We start from the raw sequence: 18,917 nt of genomic DNA on the forward strand, positions 1-18,917 counted from the left end.
TTATATCATAATGTTAAAATAGAAACTGCTATGTAAGATACTTTTTTTAAGAAAGGACTCGCACCTGATAGCAGCCACAGGACACCTAAATCTTTCAGAGAAAGAGAATTTATTGCTCCCTTATCAGCTGAAAACTAACTTCTTCCTGCCTCGCTCAGACATGAAGACGCTGTTAGGATTAGAGGAAAAAGTTGACAATGACCATACAGAATTCTGTGTTTGAATGGAATTTATGCATCATGTATGAGATGGATGAATATGCAACAGGCAATTGTTTTTAAGGTTTAGTCCTTCATTAACGTGTGTCCTTTTTTTAGTTTATTTTGCCCAGAAAAGGTACCCAGACCATCCGTAATTCTTTGTTCTTATTGTCTCATATTGTCCTAATCTCAATTGTTCAACTTTTTATTACTCTAATTATGTTTTTCTAACCATTTTATTACTATTAAACTTTTAAAATTTTGAAACCAGGCAATTGGCGGTTTTCACAATCTGTATCTACCTTAAAATAGTATTCTGTTGTATATAAGGGATGGATCAGTTAAAATGAAGGTATTCCCAAGACTGTCTAGGTATTCCCTACCCAAATAGCATCAACAAAAGCAGTACATTTCTCTCAAGAACATAGAGGTTTGCCTGAAAGAGTAGAAATATTTTCAGGTACAGAAGTTGGCACAAAAACAAGCTGGCCTTTTCATGCAGGTCTGATGTTTCATGCAGGTCTGTTCTTTTCTGCTGTTTGTGAAAAAGCATGGAATAGTACTAGCATTTAAATGTGATATTGTTTCTGCAGGAAGTTGGGCCTACTTTGTCAAAGCTAATTTTCTCGCTTTCTTATTCTGCACTTGTGAAAAGAGCCCAGTGGATACCTAGTGTAGTTAGAATTTCCTCAAACCGAAGATTCTTGTAAGTCCAGACACTTTCTAAACCATTTGGTAGCCTAGTTAAGGGTATTTTTTTGACCCTTGGGCCCACATAACATTTTCCTTGCTGAATGTTTCAGGTGTAATTAACTGCAAACAGTGTGGTTTCACCTAGATAGGTGCAATTTCTTCTTTCATAGTGTCGTGGTTTGAGAGGAAGTGAGTTTTTGGGAGGTGGTGGTCAAACCAATAGGTGCGCAGATGTGAATATTGGCACCTGGTTTGGCCACTGAGGATATGGATACGCCTCTGAGAACACAGGGGTAAAAGCAAAGAACTCCCAGGAGAACGCTCTCTTGGTTCCGGTGGATGGAGAGGTCAGACCTCCCCTGACCAGCTGCGGGCTGGGCAGGGGAGGGAAAGCCACGGGGCCGGAGGGAGGTAGGCCGGAGCCTTGGGCAGAGAAGGGAGGTGAAGGCCCCTGGCCCCGGCAGGACGAGAGTGAGTTCCCCACAGATTATGGAAGGGTGGAAGAACTCTGTGAGGCATCGGGCAGCCCCCCTTTCTCAGGAGGGAGAGATAGAGAGAGAGAGCTGCCAGTGCTACCTTGAAATTTGATAGCACTGGCCTGGCTGAGAAGGAGAAGGGGGGGTGGCGAGAAGAGTGCCCGGCAGGGCCAGCGTGGGAGTTCTGGATGAGTAGAGACTGTGATTTTAACCCTTCTGTGGGATGATGGAAACCTTGCAAATGCTGATCCTCCGGGAGCTGAAGGAGAAGAGAGACAGGAATAAAGTAGGAGGAAACGTGCAAGTGTGATGCAAGTTGTGCAAGTGAAGAATGACCGAGAGAAGTTGAGAAGAATTCTAGGTGGGAGGAGATGATGGAGTGGCTTTTGGCTGGACTTTTCTTGTATGGCCATGGACAGAACCTTTCCTGTAATACAGAGACTGCATTTTAGGGGGAGGCGATGGCTTGGTGCCAAAGGAGTGATTTGAGCGGAGACGACAGGTGAGGAGGTGATGGTGCTCTCGAGACCCCTCAGCCCCAGGGGGTGAAATTTGGGGGGGACTAGTGTCCCAAAAAGGTGAGAGACTGTCATTTTCTCCTGGAACTGGGCGAAGCATCCTTGAAAAGAGAACCCTAAAAGCAGCTCTGGTCCATGTGCAGTGGTGAGAGCACTGAACATGGAAGGAAGACGTCACGAAGGTAGTGCTGAGTGACGTGAAAACACAACTGGACTCAGCTGTGTTTCCAGGGGAAGCCTGTGGTGCAAGAGGGACTCCTCTCTCCTTGATGAAATGAGAGGTGATTGTCGGAAGGGTGGAGATGGACTAAGAGTTGATTATTTGAAGGGTGATGGACTGGATAAAGATCTAAGGTTTTGTTTTATGCTGCGGGAAATTGAGTGGGGGGAGGAGAAAGGTTTTGGAAGGTTTCCATTTTGTTCTCTGTGTGTTCATTTTATTATAGTTGTAAGATAATAAAGCTTTTTTTTTTCTTTGTTCACAAGTGGAGGCCTGCTTTGCTCTGTTTCTGATCGCATCTCACAGCAGATACCGGGGAGGATATGTCTTCATGGGGGCACTGGCATTGTGCCAGCGCCAAACCATGACACATAGCATCTTCCCAATCAAAGCCTGCTCAGAAATAAGCTTTCTATTTTTATCATGGGTCAGAAGCACAGCTTGTGCTGATTAACACAGCTGTGCTGAAGGTCTAGGTAGGAGCCGCTATCCAACAAAGCTTGGATTGTCAGATTACATGACAAATGTGTGAACAGATTTGTAGGAGTCCCAGAATGATTTTATATCTTTTTGCGGATGCTAGATGCGGGTAGAATGAACCTTCCACCACTGTATTTCTGGAAACAGCAATGTTGAAGATGACAAAATTGAACTAATTTCCCATAAACCCAAAGTTTACTTGTGGGATCTCAAAGAAAATTAATTTTAACTTATGATTTAGGATTTCATCTATTAAGAAGTACCATAACTGGCAAAGAATATTTGCAGCACCAAGCAGTTCTCTTTTGTTTTCTAACGGAAGGTTTCAGTAATAGAAGTGAAGTAACTGCAGTTGTCTATAGCTGGGGAACTGATGACCCAGACCCCATTCATGCTTTTTGAAAGACTGCTTTATGAGAGTCACCAGAGCTGTGGGGGGATCTGTAAAGGAGTTTGAAGTCAGACTTCATACGCAAGGATGCCTGCAGTGGTGTCTAATGATTGACCCATCACACACCACTAGTGGAATATCCTTTTAGAGTTTTTTTTAAATATTTGGATGGTGACGCTATAGCAAAGATCAGGGAATTTCATCATTTCTTTTATCTACAGAGGTATACCACCAGGTCAAAAAAGAACTGCTGAAGCAGCACTCTGCCTTAGAATGGGAAAGAAAGTATTGGAGTTTGCTTTGACCCTGCTACACCCCTGTGTATAACCATTTGTAACTGGTGACATTTTCCCATCAATAACAAAAGGGTATATTCCAAACTCAATGAACAAGACTGGAGCTGCATAGCTCCCATGAATGCTAATGAGAATGCAGCCTTTCTCTATTCCCATGTAAGTTACTTTGCCTATCCTAATAGTGTATTCTCAATGAGCAACAGGGTCAGTGTTAATCACACCATGGCATTCCAACAGCATCTGCATGGATCTGTACCACATTCCTCTTGGTCATGTTATTTCTTGTGTGGCTTGATTAGAGCTAGGAAGTTAAGTATACACATAGAAATTTTAGGAGGATCTTAAGAAATTTTTAGAAAGGTGTTGTAAGGAAGATATGGAGGAGCTGATGTAACTTGTTAATTATTTTTTAATAAAATCCCAAACATAGTCTTTCCATCTGGAAGCTATCCCCTGTCATGTGCCACCACTATTTTTGTAAGTCATTCTATGATTCAGTACCACCAGTCTAGATTTACATTTTGATAACTAGTGTCAAAGTGTCCAAATGTATGTTTCAATTCCTTGAATCACATGATAAATTTTTACTCATTAAGAGATTCACATTGAAATACATATACAGCCTTTGTCCATCTCTGCTTCCCTGCTAGGTAATTGGGAATGGTAGTACAATTGTAGGAAATAATAGTGTCAAGGAGCTCTGCAGCTCCAGTAAACACCAAAGGAAGTTGTTAAGACGTGACTGTAAGATGTAGTAAGAGGAATTTCTTAAGGTCTTTTAAAAAGTATGCAAGAAGTAAATAATGCTAAATCTACAGACACTGCACAGTCTGTTCTCCGGTAGAAATATTTGCATGTTTACATTTAGCTATAATCATGGACTCTTAATATCACTAGGTCCAACAATTGATCATCAAAACTACCATAAATCCTTTTTATTTAGCAAAGGTACAACAACAAAAATGGGTGAAAAAGGACCACAGAATTTAATTTTTTAGTTTATTGTTGTTATGATTTAAATGACAGTAAATGAAAAAATATTATTGTGTTGAGACTGTATTTTTGCTGTGCAATATTTTACATATTTGCTGTTCCCCTGAGGTTACTTGACAGGAATCAGTAATTTTTTTAATTTACTGTATTAATTTAATGTGATCCATAATAGAAGTATTCTGTGTGCCTTTCACAATGCAGCCAGTAGAGTACATTGGTTGTTTGTTATTTTATTTTAAAAAACTGTAAATAACTGCATATTTGCTTCTGATTTACTGCTTAAGTACCATCTGAATAAGAAAGTCTTTTAGGGAGCCCATTCAGTTATGGTAAAAAGTATGGAAAAATGCAGTATAGTTTCTTGAAAATTTTTTTCAAATTATTTAGAGATGGATTTTGTTATTAGATTTGGAATTCCTATCTGTTGATGAATAACTGTTTAAGTAATGTAATAGATGAAATTATTTTTGGAGTGGGTTTGGGGGTTTTTGGTGGTTTTTTTTTTGGTCGTTTGGGATTTTTCCTTGGGGTTTTTTGGTTGGTTGGTTTTTGGCCTTTTTTTTTTGTTCGCTTTAAAGATTATCACAGATTGTTTCTAAGTTTTACTGGATGACTGTAATAAATCCAATCAATAGCTATTACTATTTCATATGTTTTCCCTGGGTAAAGTAAGGAAACCTTTCAGTATATATCTTCTTTTTCTTCTGAGGGAATATTTGTGCTGTCTTCAAGTCTTTATCTCATTTGGTTTTAATGAATTAAGCATTCAGAGTTTTTTGACTTCTGTTTTCTGCTTTCTCTAGGTCTCAGTTCTGGGGAATTTGATTTATATAGATCCTCTGTGGGTTTCAGCATTGTTTTTAAAATGCAGATACCTGTATTTAAGCAATTTCAAATATCCACTCATTTAGTGCCATGTAAAAAAGTAATTCCTCCACCTCAACTACTTGTCACTAATCTGCTGTTGATGTATCTGAAGATGACACTGCTTGTTTTTTCTTTCCCAGTCACAGAATCACATTGGACACTTATGGTGAGCTGCTTTTCTGCTTGAGTTTTTTCAGATGAAAATTAGTCGGAAGACCTTTATTTTTTTGCTTTGAAGGTATCCAGAAGTGTTAATATGACTTGTTTTGATGGAACCAGCTTACCTGGTGAGCTGTATTACTGTAATACTCTCATTCCTGTTCCACTAATATTGATAACACAAACATTCAGTTGTGAGTTTTGTATTTACAGGGAGAGAGTGTGGAGGAGATCTATTTTTATTCTTGTTGAACTACATAATACAAATATTTTCATGTCTTCATAATGAAATTTTGTGACTGTGACAAAAGATACTTGGGTCTTCACATCTTCCCCTTTTGCAGTTGTTTTTGATGGTCAGTGTGATTTGTCCTAAGAGCCACACCAAGTGGGAATTACAGGAGAAATGGGAGAGCTCTGATGGTTGCAATTGACTTTGATACATGTGTCATACAAAAGTATAAAATGCTGCTGGATCCTGGGCCAGTGCAGCAAACCTGAGGCTGCAGGCAGTTTATGTGTAGATCCCTCATCGGCAGGGATGCCTGCAGGGTACATCCAGCCTGAAGGGAGGGAATACTTCTGTGTGGGCGAGTAAAAGCAGTAAGGTGAGGTCACATATGGAGATAAAATGCTAAAGTAGCTCCATAGGTGCTTTGTTGCTTTGTGACTGTGTGTTCTCTAAGGCCAAAATCTGCAAACATGTATGTTTCTGAGTTTGGTGATATTATAACTCTTTAAACCTGCTTGTGTCATATACCATATTGACAAAGGTTGTATCTTAATTGATACAGACTTTCCTCACTTACAGGTTTCTACACTGGATGTATTCTGTATCGGTAAATTGTTACTTGCAGATTCAGCTGAGAAAAGCTTTCTCTGGCAAACTGTCCTTTGATGTCATTCCACTGGGAAATGGGAAAGTGCCCTCCTATTGGCGTCGGTACCCCTGCAATCCTGTCACTTCTGCAGCTGCCTCTTCCATGCCTCTTCTGTTCTACCATGTGAGCAGAGGCCTATCAGCAAGGAAGAGAATTCTCTGAAATATCCTAACGTTACTTTCATCCTTTGTTTTAAGCTGCTTCTGGCTGGAAGAGTAGTATATGCCAAGCAGCTTTTTATCAAAGGGAGAGGGAATAGTGGAAGGGAATGGGAGCAGGACCAGGGAGGCTATCTCATGGAACGGGTCCGATTCAGAGTCATAAAAGTCTTCAGTATAGAAACAGGTGTAACATCCACAGCCTGCTGAACTCTGTGTTTAATGAGCCTTCCATTTTCACCTATAAGGGCATATGGGTCTAAATGAAACTGTTGGATTAATACTCTCTGCTCCTGATATTAGTGATAAGTAATAATATTGTAGTTGTACTCTGCTGCCTTTCAAATTTTCCATACAAAATTGATTACAACAAAAAATATATATAGCTATTTCTAATCTCAAAAACTTACCAGTATACAGCTTTAGTATACAGCTTAAGAAATGGTTGTGTTTAATACAAAACATGTTTCTTTCAATTTTACATCTGTCATTTTTGGATAAATATGGCATATTTAAAAATATGAAAATGCTTGTAAAATAAATAGTCTCATTCAGCTTTTTAAAGGACTTAACATATGATTACAAATATTCAGTTTATGATATAAATACGAGAATGGTCTACTAGAAACGGACTCTTTGAAGGGAGCATGTTCATGAATTTTAAAATAGATTACTCCCACTCTTATTTTCTTAACAACTTTTGTCTTTCTATTTGATTTAGCTTCTATACAGGACAGCAGAACATGTCAGAAACCTTTAAGCTCTTTTAGAGAGTATAAGGGATGTGAATGCAAATGTATTACTAGTAATCTTCATCAGGAGAGACAGTAACATAGCCCACATGGCATCAGTAAAGTGTTTACAAGGTATTAATATGCCTACTGTGACAAGTTGTATTTAATGGGAAGCAACAAGGCATTTGTTTTATTAGTTTTCCTCCTCCCTCAAGTAATAAATCTTAAAAGCTTCAATATTGATTCAATGAAATGAATGGTTCTGGAGAAACTCTGGCAAATGGACAAATGCTTCCATGGTTACATTGAGCTATGCAGTATGGTTACTGAGCTTTGCTGGTTTCCTCCCTCTGCCCTTGAAGTAGAATAACAAGCCACAGGGAAGCACCATACATGGTGAGCATAAACTGGAAACAACTTTAAAAGATCAAGTTAGCTGATCTTACAAAGATTTTAAACAATATAGGGTTTATTATTTTATACTCTGTGCCCTAAACATGCATTTCAGTAGTTTCTCCTATATCACTTTCTCATGAAATGTTTTTATTTCTTGCCTGAACAACCTCTCTTTTGATTTGGAATGTCACAAATTAAAAGATCATATGAAAGCATGTTTCATAGTACTGTTACATGAGTTATATTTTTATAGGAATATTTACGTATTAAATGGTGTGCCTGCAGCAATGTGGGCCTCTTCAATACCTAGACAGCAAATAACAGATATGTGTAGAACTTTTACATGTAGTTGCTTTAGGATCCTTTGCAGTATAAACATAATTAAGTGGTTTTATTTTCAACCTGCTTACATTTGAGGTACTCAAATTTCAGGTGTCACAGGAAATAAATTATTATAAATGCATTACATTTTAGAAAAACAATACAAAACAATGACGTACAATTATCTCATTAGAAATAACATTTTAAAATGTTGCAGATCAAGTATTATATTAATAGAAGGAAATCCTGAATGTTTTCAAAGCACAAATGAAACTGTATGTATGAAAAGCAGATTTATTGACAATAGTTATATTTTTTCCCGTGGAGACCAACTCCAAAATAAGCACATTATCCACTGTATTAGCACTGTTTTATTGTTTTCTCCTCTGTGTGCTTGACAATCCTCAGAAGCACCATCTCAGCATTGGAATGCTAAATTGTTTCAGCGCCTCTTTGTAGAGGCAAGGATGAATGCCAGGATTCCATGCAGCCAGGAAAATAAATTCAAAAACATGTAAAATAATTACTTCTGATACAAAAATTCTGGCCTTAAAGCTTTCTATTGAAAGTTTATATTTGTTGTAGGTACTTAATTTCACAGTTTCTCAAGTAATTTGTCTTTGATCCTGATGGGAAAAGGTAATCAGTTAGTGAGAAAACATTTCAATATTTCACTTAAAAAGAGAAGAGTCAATTCTTAAGTTGAAAAATATGGAAGATTTTGTGTTTCCAAGTTGTTCTTTCCCTCATTTGAAAGGAAGCAAACAGAATGCTTAGTTGTGAGCTGGGAAAGCAAATAAGTTGTATGCAGCATCTGGAATCTTCTTACTTTTATTTTTAAATAGTTTTTAAGGACTTTGAAATTAAGACCAAATTAGATGCAGGAGATATGGAGAGGTTTTAATATTCTTTTCTTCTTGCTCCCTAAAGTCATGAGTTCTTTCTCAGGGATTTGTTTCTAACTCTCTCTTCTGTGGTCTTTTCTTTCAGATGATGCCAATGAAGGGAAAAGGCAAGGTTTCAAAACAAAGAAACAAACTGGAGTCTATTGTTTCTGGTCCTTTCAGTATTGGTTTACTTGCAGCAGAGCCATTTTTTGCTTACAGACTTTTAATGATTTCAGAATAAAGGGTATCCAAACAAACAAAGAAGTGAGGTGTGTACTTAATACACTTTATTTACTGCTTTTATTGAAAAGAGAAACTAAGGCTGACCCGGAGGCATAATTCTGTGCAATGCCCGATCTATTTTAGGTCCAATACCAGTCCTGATTGTTTGTCTCTGACATTTGAAAGGGTTGGGACTGCAGTGTGGGCTGCATGCTGAGTTGTTAGAAGTGTGTGTGGAGTGTCTGAAGTCAATCACCATCATCCTTCCAGCTGCTTGAAGACTATCACTGACAAAATCCTATGGTAGCTCTCTCTCATCCTCACATGTAACAAAAGGAAGCACAGATCCCTGGAGTGGTATGATGAAAATGAAAAAAATAATTAGGAAATCCTTAGGGTTTGAGACAAAACATGGAGCGTACATCTTGTTGAATCAGAGGGCACAGCAAAAAGTACAGTCATTTTGAGTCGGAATGTGGTTTTGTAGAAAGAGCCCATGAGAATAACTATGTGAATTACTAAGCCCAAGTCTGAGTTCTCATTCATCCTTAGTTTTCTAGCTCAGTAATTAGCAATGTTTAATGAGCTCAGGCCTTCTGTGATTGAGAACTAATGACTGCTAAGGCAGCCCCTCTGATAACTGGTGGGAGGCGAGCTTTGTACAGAAACTGGATGAAAAGAGGAAAACATAAGGTAGATTATATAAGCAAAAACAACATTGTAGAATAAAAGATAAAAATAATCTTATACCTCTGGTATCCTATTTGCCAGTTGATCCACAGAGGAAAAACAATATGGTATCTAGATTTTAAAGCTGAAATATAATAACAGTATGGTATTGAAAAACATACTACTTGTCTCTCATGTTCATGCATTAGGTTCTGCCTGGTGGAAAATGGAAAAGTCTGCACTATTAGAATTGGCTTTAGAAGGAATGCTTCTTGCTCCTTTGTTTGTTTTTTTGCTTTTTGCAAGATGAATATGCATAATAAAGTATCGATCAAAAAATATGGTCAGATATAAACCAAGATGAACTAGTGCAAGAAAGTGATTAAACATATAAAACGGATTATCAAAGAGAGCAACCTGAATTCCTTTTACATGCACAGCAGAGTAATTCAGAATAAAAAAATACACTTGAGGGTTTTTTTAAAAAGAATTTTTGTAATGTTTGGTGAATCATCTCAATATTTCCTCAACTCATAAGAGCTGGGGTTTGTTCTGATTATTAATGTCTACTTTTCCATATTCATATTAGATTGTCCATGCCTTTATCAGTTGCAATGCAAATTTTTATTTATCAACATTGATTTTCTCTTTAGCTGTATACAGAGTCAATAGAGAGATTCTTCTTACCTAACAAAGCTAGGTAGTAGTCTGAGATAACTATTTGGACTCCCTATTTTGTCAGAGGAGGGAAATAACTACCTCTTAGAGGCAGTTCATCCTATCCTGCTAGGAGTCTACACTAGGATGGCTTGTTAGGTGGAATGCTTCTACTTTAAAACATCATTTTTTATAAGCAAAATGTTTTTAGTAAAATGCTTTTTACTAAGTAATTTTTCTAACCTTTCATCATTCTCTAGCATCTTCTTTGCCTTTCCACATTTGTTTACATTATTTCTGAATTATCAGAACTCATTACACATTCGTGTAGTGACTAGGCTAATGACATCAGGAGGCATAGAGTATAGATTTAGATTCTGTCTTGGTTTTGCCCAGATACTTCTGTGCTCTATTTATTCCTTCTCTCCTTTACTGAATGAGAAGAAATTTTGATACTTATTTGCTATTAAGTGGGAGAATTTGTGTGTTTGGGGGCCAACACTGACAAGATCTGAGTTTGCCTTTGTTTCTGTCTTGTGGCTCAGGATTTTCTTGGGATAGTGGTGACTGTTAAATATTAACTCGATATTACCTAGAGTGAGTCTGGAATGCTTCATCTAGGATTGGTTCTCTAACAGAGAACTGTTTCTCCACCCTGAGCACTGAATAGCTGTGAGTTAAGATGAGCTGCATGTTCGGATGCCACTGAGAACTTGAATCCAAAATCTATCATAATCCAATAATAAAACCTGTCAGTTTTGCTGTGCAGAGTAATGCAACAGTGATGAGTAGAAGACCTGCCAAGGTGCTGGCAGGAGGGGCTGGCTCTATCTCAACTACGGCAGTGCAGCGGCAGTTGCTGGGCTTTGAAAAAATTTTGTCCTCTTCCATCCCACCCCCTTTTATCTCCCCAGCAGTGGGAAGGCAGCAGCAGTCAGGAGAGGGAGGAGAGTGCTGGGCACTGCTCAGAAGAGAGGGAGGAGTAGGAGACGGGAATGCATAATGCGTGAGTGACAGCGGGTGCGCAGGCGGCTGGCGGAGTCCAGAAGACGCGGATGTTCCTGTCCCAGGGTCCAGGTACGTTTATTGTCCCTCTCTCTGAGGCAGTAGTTGCTTTCGAAGCATCCTGTGTCAGCGCCAGAGATGTTCCCTGCCCAGCCCGATGTTCTGCAGGCAGCACCTGTTGCAGCATGGACGGGGTTTTGCATCGGCAGACACTGAGCCTGTCGTTCATCCATGAGGGGCTGCTGGAGGATGACAGTCTGCTAAGGTTTCTGTTGTTCCAGCAGCTTCTCTTTCTGCTCTGCAAACCCGGGCAGGGTGGAGACAATAGTCTTTCCAATGGAAAATTCTGTTCTCAGGGGATGCTATCAGGATGCAGCTCAGTCTGGAGCCGACAATTTTCTACTCTCAAAAAATAATAAAACATTGGCAGTTTAAATTAGGTGAAAATAGAAGGGGAGGAGCTGCCTATGCACTGTGTATTTTAAAGGAGAGTGAGTTGAAAGTACGAATGGATTTTTCAAATCATTGTCTAATAAGGAATGAGTTTTAAACAATATTAGAATATGACCTCTAAGTGATTACAATTAGAAATACTGCTTTTGCTTTTTGCTTTTGATGTGTTGATTCTATGTAAGACATTGCATAATCCACTCTTGTTAACCCAGATAAAGTTAAGATCAAATGTATATAGAGCTGCTTGCCAAAAATCAGTCATTTTTTAATGAGTCTGTTTTTTAATGAGTCTGTAATTGCCTTTATAGTGCAGATGTGGAATAACATGTGATTTTAAAAAATTCTATTCATTATATAGAAGCCAAAAGTGTTTTCCATTTTTTTTGATAGTACTTTATACATGTTTTCTAGAATAGATCTTTCAGTCAAGAATTAAGTATTTCTGGACTCTGCCATGAGGACACTTTAAGAACTGAAGGTAGAATACGATATATTTAGTTTATCTTAAGTTTATCTTGTTTAGATATATTTATTTATATATTTTATATTTATATATTTAGTTTTTCTTAAGGGACCTTAAGCCTAGAACAAGCTTCTTCTTATAAACAGGGTTTAGTGTTGAAAGACTGAAAAGAACCCGATTCCTGAGGAAATAAAATAATTTGTGGCATAATAGGCTTAAAATTGAAACTGGCAAATGTTTGATAATATAAGAGCTACCACATTTCAGGGGTATACAATTTCTAATTTGTGGTTGTTACTGGTATTTATGTTTTTATAGATTTCTAAAGCACAGTTTTGTGCTTTAGCAGTTTTCTAATACACTTTTGTGTTTTAGTAACTTTAGATGAAGAAATCAATGATGTTTACTAAATTTACATCTGAGAAAATTAATTAACACTGATAATGGGAGCAGATACTTATTAGTTTTTTAGTGTGGTTTGTGTCCTGGACACAGGAAAATTGATGGGAAAATGTTATCTGTTTTTGTGAAGACTACTGCTGGGCAGTTTATTTGTGCTATCAGTATTTTTAAGGTTGAAAAACAATGCTGGATGAGTTTCAAATTGTTCATGCTAGTGAATGAGATTGATCCTCATGCATTCAAATCTACTGTGCAATTCTTCCCTGAGAAATAGTTGTAAGCTTTATTTGAAAGAAATTTTCAGAATTGGATCTAAATCATAGCCTGTATTAAAATCTCTACTACCCACGGATTTTTGTTATTTAAGCTTATTGTCTTCAATATGGTTTCATTTGCTTTGGAATTCCATTTAAAAAATAGAGTGCTTAAACTTACAAATGCTTACATGAATAATTTAATTAGAATGTAAATATGATGATAGAAATTAAAGTATTGGAAAAGCTATGATAGCATATTCCTTTAGTTGTGTAACACTAAAGAAGAGTACCTCACAGAGGTCTGTGAGGATCTCATTCTTTGGGCAGCAATGATTTATAGCAATTTGTGAGAAAAATATTGATGGTCTATAAATCACCTTTGACATAGTTACACAGCTACCATCAGTGTTCAGAATTGTGACTTGGTAACAATATGGGGATATTCAATAAGCATTTTAAGCATGGCTTAAAAGCGGTCTATAAGCTTAACAGAACTTTAATTTTAGAATGCTTCATTGAAAAATTGGAAAAATATGTTCTTGCATCATCCTTTGAAGAAAGGGAAATTTAAAATTTGTCTCAGCTACATCGGAAGTGTTTTAGTCTCAGGCATTTTGGAAAGCATTGGAACAGTAAAATTTGTGTATGACTCTTGCTATTATTTGAGATAGGGTATCTGATGCAATTTAGCTAAATTTTATTTCTCAATAATACCTTAATAATAATTTCTCAATAAAACCTCTTCCAGGGTGTTCCTGGTATCAGGTCAGTTTAGTTGTTCACTAAGAAAAACAAAAATGTAGGTAGGCAATAGTAAATAAAAAATACATGCTGAAATTATTTGCTCATGGAATATTATGCCTCAACCTTCTAAAAATACGATCACATATATAATTATTTTTACATGTGTAATTCTCTTGATCAGCTGTAATCATTTGTAGAAATTGCTTTTGCATTACAACTCTACAAGACTGGCCAATTACAGTATAGCCAATATACATGGATAACTCTATATAAATATATAAATATATATAAAAATTTAATGTATATATATATATATATATATAACTGTTATATACACATGAATATAACACTTCTTTTCCTCACTAGAAATATGTATGTATATATATATATATATATATATATATACTGTCTAAATGCTTCTCTCAATAAATATTAAGAGTCAGGTGCTGTATAGTATCTCCATCATAAAATTGAATTTTACAAAGCCACTGCAGTCAGTTGTAGGCATTGTCATAGTTCCAAAAATTTAAGAATTACATCTGTCTAATAGGAACTACATTACTATTTCTTAAGGAAAGAAAAAAAAAAAAATATTTTCAGGGGAAAACAATATTACCTGCCATTTGTCTTACTCCAGGTGGAGTAAGACCCACTGTAATATATTTTATTTGGGAAAAAAAATACTAAATCACAAATGTTTTTGCAAATTTCTGCAAACTCTCACTTGCTTAAGTCACTTTCTCAGTGGATAATATCACTGGGAAATACTTTGTGTAAATAAACACTTCCAAGATCTAGCTTACTCTATGTATGAGAACTCGAGGCAGTTTTCAGATAGGATTTTCAAACTGTAAGCCCCAAAATATGAAAAAATGAAAAATATTTAAAAAATGCTTAATAGATTGGCTTGTGAGTATTTCCTATAAAACTGAAGTTCTTGTAGTTTCTTGCGCTGAAATAATTTGAAAATCCAAACCGAGGTTGTAGTTAAGTATGCTCGTACTTACTGAAACAGGCATATTTGACAGACTAAATTTATCTAGCAAAATTAAACAAGAGTGAAGATGCTTTGCATGTTTATCTGAGCTTTTGTGCTTGTGGATTATTTTAATCAGGACAGAATTTTCTCAAGAATATAACAGCAATATATGTTTGTCCTATACCATGATATTTTTGTTTATCTAATCTTGTATACACTCATTAATTAGAAAACTGTTATGACTCTCATTTTCTGATGGCAAAAGAAACTTCTCAGTCGCTTATGCTGTACTGGTCCAATATCTTACTGCTCTGAATTGTTTCAAGCTTTACTTCATTAGGGATTTAACAAGGCCTTAATTCAGCCATCTGTTACGGGTTTGGCAGGCCAACAGATCTGAGGTATTGGTAAGAGCTTTAGAAATTTCCCACATTTTTAAAGGTTAGGAAAAGAGCTACCTTTATGAATAGGTTTTGAAGAATTCTCAGCAAGACAATGGTGCAGAAGTGGGGTAAAAAATGCTTGTCATTCTCTGAAGCTCAGGGTCCCCTGTCTGCCTTTAGCTTTGCTGAAAGGCAATTAGCATTTTAACCAGCCAATTTGGTTACATGCAATGAAGTGTGTGGGTTTGTAACTTGCTGCTTTTGGCTTGGTGCTGTTGAGAACTAGCTTTGTGTAATCCTCTCAAAGCACCTTTCTTTCCAGCATAGTTATTGTTGCTGTTCTTAAATAACTAATCAGCAAAGAGGTTTCCTTGTCTTGGACTGCAGCGTGCCTTAGAGGAATAAAAAAAAAATTGTGACATGAGTTAAATTGTGACATGAGTTAGAAAGCCAGGCAAAGCAGAATACATGATAAAGATATTGTAAGAAGGCTGTGGATCCAAACATATTTTGCTTAAGGAGTTCTCTTCTCTGAGAAATAAATACTTTATTATGTGTTTTATCTAAAACAGATTGCCCAGATTTAAGAGATTAATCTATAGTATAGATTAGAATGAGGGCCCCACACTAATCATCTTTACAAATTACACGGATGTGATTTTACTTCTACAGAAAGAAGTCTTTGGGGGACTTTGTAACACACAGATTCTTTAATTAAGTCAACATAATTTGTTGCAATCTAATGAAAAATTAATATATTTTACTGTAGAAAAGAAGCTTGTTTTATATATGCCTTAAATTCTTGTATCAAATAATATTCTTTTTTGAACTCAAGAAAATCTCGCTGATTCGATTATTATAATAATTAGGGAACACATTAAAAATTCTGTTTAGCTGACATATATATGTGTTAAATTGTAAGAACCCATTGTGGTTAGCAACAGTTCTGTCGGTGTACTTGAAACAATGCCATCTAAATCTCGCCATGAGGTTTAATTTTGCTATTCTGTACCCTAAAATTTTGGTGTTTTTTCTTGCAATAAAATTATGTATAAAGCACTGCTTCTATTTTTAGTTATAAGTATGAAAAAAATTGACTGTACTGCAGAAACCCATGATTTCTTTTTCTGATATATGCTATTCATTCAGGCCATGGAACTTCATTCACAGCCGATACTAGGTATTTGAAACTGTGATAGTTTTGTCCTCAGCTGCCAACATATGTTCCCAACATTTGTTGTGTCAGAGCATGGAGAATGTGCAAGAAACCTCCAAAGTTGAGATACAAATGGAAATTATTGTGAAGTTTAAGATCTCTACTGAAGTATAATAAATGTCTGATTTGCTGTGAAGCCAGCAGACCTTCATCAACTGGATTTCTGATTCCATATGTGTTAAGAGTCTGATCCTATGGCATGCTCAATCATGCAGTTACTTATATGAGTATGAGCTGGGAGTGCTAGGCATCTTAGTAGGGGGCTTGCTTGGTTTTGATTTAGTCTTGTTTTTGGTTTTTCATTTGTTGGGTTTTTTAAATCCCCTTGCTTTTTGGCACAAAAACAGTTTGAGAGAGGGTATAAGAGCTTACAGTGTCTGAGGTTAAAGTTAGTTGGTGCAAAATACCTAGGTAAAAAGCTAGCCCTGGTTCTGGAATATCTGGTAAATTAATTTCTGTCTGTGAAAGATGCCTACTGTGTTCATTAGAACTATATGGCTGGAAGATGTTTTCCAGTGTGGAGCTCAAAACTATCTATTTACCTTTTACTTAAACCTATACTGTACATAGGGATGTTCAAAAACAATGTCTTGGTTTTCACAGTATGTAGTTAGACCTATCTATTAGTAAATTGTGTGAGATAAATTGAAAGTTATGCAGATGAAGTCAATGTGCCTCAACATTCAGCACATTCAGATCTCTACTGGTGTATTTCTTAACATTGTTAATTAGCAGATTTCAGCTGAAGTTTATTTACAATAACAAAGATCAGACTCTTATCCCTGTTCTAAATTTAAAGTAACCTTAATAGCTCCAAGCTGTTGCACTGGGGGTAGTGTGGGTAAAAATAATCCAGATCTTACAGCTAGTCAAAATTATTTCCTGGTTCCCTGTTTGACATGAAAATTATAAGGTAGCTGCAAATTTTTGTAGAAGATTTTTTTTCCTCTGCTTGCTGCTAGAAGTACTGGATTCTACACTGCATGAGAGTTTTGCCCTTTATTCCCTGCTCAGAATTAGAGCAGGTGGTTACCTCAGAAAATCTTTAGCATTGCTAGGCATAAGAGATACCATTTGGTTCTTCAGTGATGATTATATGTTTTAGAACATAAGAACACAGTTTAGATCTACTCAAATTCTTCTGGAAAATATAAAGAAATTGCCAGAAAACTTGCAAGATGTACTCTGGATTTCTTACACTTTTTGACTCTGAGTGACCTCTAATAACAGGGTGAGATGATTTGGATTTCTCCTTATTCTTCTGTCTTGGTCTCACCTTTACTGTTTTATGTATTGGTTCCTGGCTGTGAGGATAAATGTAACTTTCTTACTAGTAAATATAAGTATAGTGGCAGTCAAGTTAAGCATACTTTCTTCCTTAGGATAAGGTGTCTGTTTTGAAGGTGCATGTATTTTCTAAGAAAAGGTGATTGAATGAGCAAGAATTACCATATGAAGATGTGCAGTTTACATTAAATTTGCCATTCCCAGTAATACCTATGGTAATAGATAACAAGATTTAAAAATAAAAAATACTGCAACTGTTAGAAAGAACGTGGTCAGGGAAATAATTGAATGATGTCAGTGTCATTAATTTCAAATGCAGATAAATCCTTTTAGCATCTGATGTGCTGTGATACTGTTCTGTCTAGGCAGCAGTAGTGACTGGGGAAGTAAGCAACTGAGACAAAAAACTCAGTAGTAGTGAAAAAGCTGATCAATGGATTTTTAGCACCTAATAGTCTGGATTTGTGCATTGGTTAGCACTTTCCTGTGTTAGTAATAGGAAGGGGGATGTCAGGTATCTGACATATCTTTGTAGTAAAGAGAAAGACCAGAAAACATGTAGAAGAGTGGAACACTGAAGAATGTTCATGGAAACTGGTGAGACAGACTCTGCAACTGTTAGCATGGTCCAGGGATGCAGACAAAGTCAGTATAATTCTAATTTTTATTCATCTTGAAGCAGGTTGAGGGCAAAAAGGGGATATAGGTGGATATTGTTTTGAAATAGCACCTTTTGAAAACTCTCTTTTCCAATATGTATGAGAGTGAGAGACTTACTAATTCCACATCTAAACAAAAAGCTCAAACCAAAGAAGTAAGAACAACCAGCAGAGCAGGCTTGGGTAATGTCTGCTGTCCATATGTTGGATTTTGTTGTGTCCTGTTTTTTCATATGTGTGAGCTGTGGGAACATTGAGGCAAGTAAAAAAGTCTGAAATAAAATATTTCTCCTTTAATTTGGAGCCTTCACAACATAAACAGGAGAAGTTTAGTAAATCAAAGTTTTTTTAATCCCTATTGCTTTCCCAGGTTGTTCTTCAATACTGTTGTGAAAGTCAAGAGGTTCTGAGAATGCCTGAAATAAAAAAAATGCTGTAAATATGGAGGGTTTCAATATGCTTCTACAACAAGTACAGCTGTGGCAATGACCTTGTGAAACTTCTTGCTCTGTGCTGTTTCTGTGTACTACAGAGAATTGCAACTTTATGTATGAAAGAGCACATGTATCTATCTTCTATTGTATTCAGCCAAAGCTGCTAGGTGCTGATATCTCTGCTGTGAATAGACTTCTTTCTGGCAACCACTGATAGTTGTAATGCTATACTCAATGCAAAGTACTAGGCATGCCAGTTTTTTAATTTTCGGCTTGGCTGAGTATTTGTAATAAGGGGAAGTAGACAAGGACAGGCAGTGAAAACTGGACTTACTCTTGCTCCTCTGTGTATCTGTGGGCTTTGGAAATATACAGTGAGTTGTTTAATGATGGGCAAGTGGTAAATCAGGTTGTAGC

General features: G+C 36.6%; 1 protein-coding gene across 14 annotated transcripts in view; it reads left to right on the top strand.

Annotated features, from left to right (window-relative positions):
• The first annotated feature begins 11,002 nt into the window (after positions 1 to 11,002).
• Positions 11,003 to 18,917, top strand: part of ADGRV1 (adhesion G protein-coupled receptor V1) — a 245,452-nt gene continuing 237,537 nt past the window's right edge. For 11 of the 14 annotated variants that reach the window (XM_038125098.1, XM_038125088.1, XM_038125096.1 and 8 more), the window contains exon 1: positions 11,003 to 11,295. Coding sequence is in view for 11 of the 14 variants with exons in the window: in XM_038125088.1 (XP_037981016.1) it covers positions 11,274 to 11,295 (22 nt within the window). In the remaining 3 variants the exon portion in view is untranslated. Of the gene's footprint in view, positions 11,296 to 12,087; positions 12,155 to 18,917 lie in introns of all 14 variants that reach the window. The other 3 variants (XR_005255429.1, XM_038125101.1, XM_038125089.1) reach the window with 2 other exon arrangements.

This window comes from Motacilla alba, chromosome Z (assembly GCF_015832195.1).
Source record: "Motacilla alba alba isolate MOTALB_02 chromosome Z, Motacilla_alba_V1.0_pri, whole genome shotgun sequence".
In the NCBI taxonomy this organism is placed as follows: Eukaryota; Metazoa; Chordata; class Aves; order Passeriformes; family Motacillidae; genus Motacilla; species Motacilla alba.